At 31.8% G+C, this 7,702-nt stretch overlaps 1 protein-coding gene and 1 pseudogene across 1 annotated transcript; both read left to right on the top strand.

Annotated features, from left to right (window-relative positions):
- The first annotated feature begins 2,989 nt into the window (after positions 1 to 2,989).
- On the top strand, positions 2,990 to 4,199 carry LOC120206993 (transcription factor MYB114-like). Its single transcript, XM_039206537.1, has 3 exons — positions 2,990 to 3,137; positions 3,405 to 3,534; positions 3,661 to 4,199. The coding sequence occupies exons 1-3, from the start codon at positions 3,038 to 3,040 to the stop codon at positions 4,151 to 4,153; spliced, it is 723 nt and encodes a 240-aa protein (XP_039062468.1). The 5' UTR covers positions 2,990 to 3,037; the 3' UTR covers positions 4,154 to 4,199.
- Positions 4,200 to 4,387: 188 nt separating this feature from the next.
- Positions 4,388 to 6,303, top strand: LOC120206994 (annotated as a pseudogene).
- Positions 6,304 to 7,702: the final 1,399 nt, after the last annotated feature.

Genomic DNA, 7,702 nt, shown 5'->3' with positions numbered 1-7,702 from the left:
GATATTTTATTTTTAAAACAAATATTATAAGTCATATTCACACAAAATAAAATAACATAAGTATTATTGATAATTCGATTAATTAATGATCTCTAATCACATTTTTTAATCTCTCATAAAGGAATCGTTATTGTTTCTAGAGATCATGAACTCAAGCACTAGCGACTACAGGAATGATTAAACGTTCATTGTCAATTAATTGAGAGTACTTAAAATATATACTAATTTGTAATCACTTTTAGATTAATAATAATAATAATAATAAATCTCTCATGAAGGTGTGAGAATAAAACCCTAAAATTGTCGGCGTTTTGCACCGACGAAAACATTTCACCAAGCATTAAGTAGTTGGGTAACGAGCACATCAATTTTTGTAAAATACTTTTGCAGTAATTTTCAATGGAACAATTTATGAATATCTGAAAATAAAAGGTAATGTAATGATATTTTAAAAAAAAAAAGTTAACGTATATATTTTTTAAATTAACTACTTATTTTTAATCTATTATTGATTATCAAATTTTACAGGGGCCTATTATGGAAACAATTCTTTCAATTCAGGTTACTTTATTTGTAATTATCTGAATTCGAAATCCTGATTTTACTTAAAGAATTTAATGTTTCATCACACTAGACAAACTGGTTGTTGGTAAAATTTTCATCGTGTTTTTTATATATCTTGATATGTCATTCTTTTTTGACAAGATAGAAACCGCTAGTTTTATTAAAAATAAAAAATATCCAAATTACAATGAAGGTTTATAACCACAATTGTAAGCTAAACATATAATAAAGATATTTTCCTATAATCATTAACACAAGAAACTAGTCACTTGAGATAAAACAAGGACCATACAAGGAAAAAGTTAAAAAAACATAATCAAATAAACTCAAATAAAAAGTAGATAGAAACATATTTGACCACATCGATAAACAAATCATAAAAAGAGACCAAGTTATTGAAAGGCTACCAACAAACCACAAATCAGAAATAAATGACGTAAAAAAACTATCCACGAACGTAAATCGTGTATCCAAATCTAATTTGAGGGTTCAAAGAAGAAAAGATCTACATTATAACAAATAAGCGCCATTTTGATCAGTCGTGATGATGTCAAATCTAACCTTAAGAAAAAAGATAAACGAAAATAACGACTAAACGACAAAAAACGTGCCAAAAGATAAAAGGCATTGTATCATAAAAGCAAAGAAAACAGACTATAAAGACATAGTTGTTAAAAATTAAAAAATAAGAAAAATAAGAAATATAATATAATAAAATGAAATGAAAATAATGAATACTGAAGATCTACCGTTAACATTATGATTGGTGTCATTATCGATTATAAAAATAAAGAAGAAGACAAAGACTAGTTGCGGCACAAGAAAAAAAAAACTAAAATTAGAGTCATTCTAAATGAATTTGATTCCTAATTTTAGGAATTTTCATTCTATTCATATACACACAACTATCCAAATCACAGCTTAGTATTAATCACAATTATTTCAAATATAAATCTAATTGAATAATCATGACTCTTCACTGGTCAAGAGATACAATTTTTAATAATTAAAATTTTATATTTTTTTCACTTATAATTTTTAAGTTTAGTTACAAACTTTCACTTGTAATTCATTAGAATATTATATATGTTTTAAAAATGTTCCAACAAGTTTCATGTTCAAAACCCGATACTTACAATTCCTTATTTTATATCGTGTAAAAACAATTCAGGGTAAACTACACATTTAGTACCCGATACAAGGATCATACATGAATCATACAAGAAAAACGTTAAAAATTCATTTAAAAATTCGAACAAAATATAGATATTGATTGCATTTGTAAACAAACCACAACAAGAGATTAAACTATTGAAAGACCATTGATAATCGCAAATAAGAGCCGAGCGTCGTGAGAAAACCATCTCCAACGTAAATCACGTATCGAAATCTAATCCGAGAGTTCAAAGTAGGAAAAATCAATAAAATAACAAAAAAAAACTCCATCTTGATCAACCAAGGCGTCATCAAATCTAACCATGAAATTAAACATTAAAAAGTTCTAAACGATCAATAAAGAAAACTGAAAACATGTAAAAAAATAGAAGAAAACGTGTCATAAAGGCATAAAAAAGCATGTCATAATAATAGAGTTATTAAAATTTAAAAAGTAAAGATACAATACTAAAAGATAAAAGAAAAATAAAGAAAACACATAGTCGATTATTAGATAAAAGATACATTAAGTTTTTTTATTATTCTATCGTTAAATAGTTAATGGCATTAGAACAATGCGGTTTTAAAAGAACAAAAATTTTATCAAAACGACGTCGTTTTGTATCTATATAACAACTCATTTATAACGTCGTTAGTGAGAAAACAACTGAGTGACCAAGAAAATCCAATGTATTAAGTTCAGTAAGTAAATTGAAAAAATTTAAAGTACAATGAATTAAATAGGAGAGAAAATAAAATCAAATTATCAAATTTATAATTTACCCAACTTTTTAGTGTCAAGAAACAAAGAAAAACTGAAAATGATAATAATAATTTATGAATTTAGAGCCCAAACATATAATCATGATGTTTCATCCTAAACATAAAGAAACAATAGGACAACGTTAGAAAGGGGAAGGGACCCTTTTCCAAATATTTTTTGGCCGGTAATAATTGAATATTGTCTAAATCCGGTAATTATAATCGATGTAGATTTAGAAATATTTTCATGGTAAATATATATAGGTTAATAACATAAAATTTTTAAATGGGGTGGATACAATTAAAATTTTAAAGTATGTATCATTAATAAAATAGACAACTAACTATATAAAATTTGAATTTTAAGTAGACACGTATCCATCTTTAGATACACGTAGATACGTTACTGAATATAATATCTTATAGTATGATTGTAAAACAAACATAAAAGTTCTCATAAAATAAATATTAAAAATATATAATACTTTAAATACGATTATGAGGATATAAGTGGAAGCAATGATTGTATGATCAACAGGTTGAGAAAAAAAAAAGAATGGGAGGCGTTGCTTGGACTGAAGAAGAAGATCAGTTGCTCAAGAAATGTATAGAGCGGTATGGTGAAGGGAAGTGGCATCGTGTACCTCTTTTGGCTGGTAACAATCACAAATCTGAAATTTATGTTTATAAATTAGGGTCTTTTTCATCTTATAAATTAGGGTTCGTCTCTGCAAAATTCTGCAATAGTTGCAGATTGCCACATGCATGTTTCAGGGTTATTGATCAGTGTTTTTTTGTTTGTCAGTTAACTTTAAGAGTACTGTCACTTTCTGACCCCAAATCAAGTGTTTTTACATGCATGCAAATACATGTAGATCTATGCAAATACCTTTGTCCATGTCCTTTAATTTGGTGTTGTTTAGGTCTAAACAGGTGTCGTAAGAGCTGTCGACTGAGATGGCTAAATTACTTACGCCCAAACATCAAAAGAGGAAGTTTTGCAGAAGATGAAGTTCAGCTCATCATTAAGCTCCACAAGCTCTTGGGGAACAAGTAAGATCTTTTAGTATATTAATTATTTCGATTCGAAAAGCTTATGAAAGAGTAATTAATATTTGATAAACTGATTAATTTACAAGTTGAATAATTCGTTGTCGACTTATATGTTACTGATCTCAGGTGGTCACTGATTGCTGGGAGACTCCCTGGAAGAACAGCAAATGACGTTAAGAATTTTTGGAATTGTCACCTGAGCAAGAAGCTCTGTGCTCGAGAAACCGAAGAGGAATGTAATCAAAGCGCCATGAACGTCGAAACGATAACACCGCATCCGGCTCGTAGCATTTCGATGACGGGATCGACCAAACAAAGAACCCAAGATTATCATGTTGCTCCGAACAGCCTGCCGGCGATCAAAGAAAGTAGCATGTCGATGCCTTTCAACTTCTTCGGAGTCGATCAACAAGGCCATGATCAGCTCGTGAAAGAAGAAAGGGATATAAGAGTGCAGGAGCCTGCTGGCGGATTATTTATCGGCGATTTGACGACGGAAGATCATCGGTTTGGTCAGTTTGATGAAGTTAATGTATTGAGTAGGGCTGATGAAGGATGCAGCAAATGGGATTGGGATGACTTGATGTTAGACATGGATTTATGGACTGATTCATTGTGAATGTGATTTTCATAAGTGGCAATAATCAGACCATTTTAAATTCTTAGTAGAGTGCACTAATATATATATATATTGGATGTTAATTGGGTTTGTAGGACTTAGCTGCATCAATATAAGAAAGACATTTTATATATAGTATAAATTTTGAATTAATATTTGATATACAGCCAGAAAAAATAATTTCACAGATACAATGATGCAAGTGCTTCGGCATATTAGACGAGAAGCTGAGATATGGCACAAGCTGCTCGTCTAATATGCTTTTCCCATGGTAAAACCGTAAAAGTGTTAAATTTCCACGTAGAACATCGGGATTTACTCGTAACGAAGGGGTTCGCTGGAGGCTTATAGTTCGGCATAGTGCTACTGAAAATTCAATCTAGTTGCAGAAACTCTAGGTACTCTCGTTTAATGAAGTCTAATATGAGTGCTGCGTCGATGTCAAGAACTCGAGATGTTCAAATCAGCTTTCAAGAAGAACAGAGAGGAACTTCTCTTCATGTAGCAGCAATGGAAGAACACCTAAGGTAGTATTGGCTTCTAGATGCGTTTCTTACTAAATAACAACATTCCTTCCTAAGTTGGTGTTTGTATCTTTCTGTTTACATTTATTCTTCTTTAAGGAAGAAGAGGCATTTTCATTTTCGATGTCTACCGTATCCAGTTTCATAGAACAAAGGAGCCAGTCACAGATTGCGAAAATGGTTGGATTGCTTGCATGTGCATACTTGGTGATTCCATCAGCTGCAGCTGTTGATGCTCTAAAAACGTGCACTTGTTTTAAGTTTTTAACTTTAGATTGCGTTCCAAGTCCATGGAGGTAAAGTTTCCATTGTCATCTAACTCGATGCAAAATATTGTTCTTGTCAGGGTAGAGCTTGCTAAGTGCATCGCCAACCCTTCGTGTGCCGCAAATGTTGGTTGCCTCCAGACCTGTAATGATATAGACTGGACGAGACCGAATGCCAGGTTAGTTCTGAATGGTTCTTGCAGATGATTTATGTCTATTGATAGGGGAGTTTATGCCTGAGAGATACATATTATGCTTTTCATAGACTTATTTATATCAGCACTTCTGCAGATCAAATGTGGTGACCTCTGTGAGAACAGCGTTGTAGACGAATTTAACGAGTGTGCCGTCTTACGCAAGAAGTGTGTGCCCCATAAATCCGATCTAGGCTAATTCCCTGTCCCGGAGCCGGCTGTTCTAGTTGAAAACTTCCACATTGCAGATTTTACTGGGAAATGGTTCATCAGTAGTGGTTTAAATCCTACCTTTGACACTTCTGACTGCCAACTACATGAATTCCATACAGAAGGTGGCAAATTGTAGGCAATATTTCTTGGAGAATACGAACACCGGATGGTGGTTTTTTCACTCGATCAACTGAACCCCGGGATTCTTTACAATCATGAGAATGAGTACCTTCATTATCAAGATGACTGGTAACATCCGTTTCCATATATTTGCTGAACATTAAGTATTCAATCACATTTGAGGGAAGCAGTTCACATATGTGTGCTTAAAATTTATAATCTGATGCTACTATAAGGCAAATTGTTCGAGTTTTGAAACCTCTGATTATGGTATGCAGGTACATTATATCATCCAAAATAGAAAAGAAACCGGATTATTATGTATTCGTATATTATCGGGGAAGAAACAATTAATGCATGGGATGGATATGGTGGTGCCGTTGTATACACGAGAAGTGCCGTTTTGCCGGAAACCATTGTACCTGAACTCGAAAGGGCAGCTCAAAACGTTGGCAGAAACTTAAACAAATTCTTCAAAACCGATAATACTTGTGGCCCAGAGCCTCCCCTCATTGAAAGACTCGAAAAGAAAGTAGAGGAAGGAGAGCAGACACTGATTAGAGAAGTCGAATTGATAGAAGAGGAGGTGGAGAAGGTCGGGAATACGGAACGGACGTTGTTCCAGAGGTTGTTTGAAGGTTTTAAAGAGCTGCATCGAGATGAAGAAAACTTCTTAAAAGGGTTAAGTGAAGAAGAGATGGAGCTGTTGAACGAGCTGAAAATGGAAGCGAGTGAAGTTGAGAAACTCTTCGGAAATGCACTGCCGATTAGGAAGCTACGATAGATTGTTTCGCAAGTAATTCAACACAGTTCAGTTACAATCTTTTGTATTAGAAACTGTACAGCTCATATCACTATAAGTCAAATGGATGTTCAATCAGTTCCAAGAAAAAAGACGATCACAGTTTGATTCCATTTTTTAGAATTTTTTAAAATTATTTTGCTAATTTAATTTGATTCGGTTTTCAATTTTTCATGTTAAATTTAGTTTGGACTTTTTGGATTTTATTTTGACAAATTTGTTCTATAGTTTGTTACATCTTATATATAGTTTTAAGACTCTACTTTATTGAGTCTTTCGACTATTAAAAGTTACGAAATGGTCCCTTGATTATAGGACATTGTTTTGTTAAATCTTTTGACTATTGAAGTTACAAAATGGTCATCTAACTATTCATGTGTTCTAAACCCGTTCTTTTTTATTAAAAAAATTGGTGTTCTTCTGAGTTGGAAATTAACTTGTTGATTGGGTATAATAAATCTGATCCTAGAACTGCTTGAGAAGTATTTTTTATGGATCAACTATTTGTTTACATTATACTGACGAGCCATGCTTGAAAGATTATATAGTCGAGCTAGCTCTTGAAAGCAACTGTGATGTCGGACTATCAATGAGCATTATTAAAATATTATTTTATCATCTCTTAGCCAATATGTTAATGTCTAATTTAGTCGACTGTTAATTTTTTAACGAAAATGATGAGTTTGGAACACATGAATAGTCATGTAACCATTTTGTAACTTTTAATAGTTGAGAGACTCAACAAAACAACATCCTATAGTCAATGAACCATTTTATAACTTTTAATCATCAATGACTCAACAAAACATCAACCTGTAGTCGAGGATCATCTATGTACTTTACCCTTAATAATGATAGTATAATGTTTTTATTTTTACTATTTAAAATATAAAATATTTTTATATTAAAATCTATAAAGTAAATAAAAATAAAATTTGATTTCATTAAAATAATCATATTTTTTAAAACTCATAAATCGTAAAATGTTATAAACATTACGAATGGAATTAATATTAATCTAGACTTTTTGAATTTTCGTGTACCAAAAAAAATCATTTCTTTTTGAAACTTAACCCGCAAGGTGAGGCAACAAAAATATAAAGCAAAGACTAAGCATGTATGACATGCCAAACATCTACCTCATACGAGAGGTAATGGGGCAATTATTCATTGCGTTAGAGTTTACTCAAATTTAAAATGAAAACCCAATTCTAGGTGAAGAAAGAGGAATGAAAGCAACATTTTAATATCAATTTTGTTGTGAAGGTCGATGATTCACTATCAAAGTGGCCAAAAAGTTGAATGTCCAAAGTGATCAATGTAAAAGTTCAATGACAAAATTGATACATCTGTAAAGTTCAGTGCCTAAAATTGAACCTGTTAGAGTCTTCATACCAGCTCCCAAAGTATCCCAAATAAAACATTTTCAT

The sequence above is a fragment of the Hibiscus syriacus genome, unplaced genomic scaffold (genome assembly GCF_006381635.1).
Source record: "Hibiscus syriacus cultivar Baekdansim isolate YM2019G1 unplaced genomic scaffold, ASM638163v2 tig00014213_pilon, whole genome shotgun sequence".
NCBI lineage: Eukaryota > Viridiplantae > Streptophyta > Magnoliopsida > Malvales > Malvaceae > Hibiscus > Hibiscus syriacus.
Note: the sequence above shows the minus strand (reverse complement) of the source record. Positions and strands in the feature narration are given on the sequence as shown.

Excerpts from the sequence above, each read along its gene's own strand:
- LOC120206993 (XM_039206537.1), top strand. The coding sequence starts at position 3,038 with ATGGGAGGCGTTGCTTGGACTGAAGAAGAAGATCAGTTGCTCAAGAAA. Across the intron at positions 3,138-3,404 it reads TCGTGTACCTCTTTTGGCTG|GTCTAAACAGGTGTCGTAAG; the intron begins GTAACAATCACA and ends GGTGTTGTTTAG. Across the intron at positions 3,535-3,660 it reads CACAAGCTCTTGGGGAACAA|GTGGTCACTGATTGCTGGGA; the intron begins GTAAGATCTTTT and ends TACTGATCTCAG.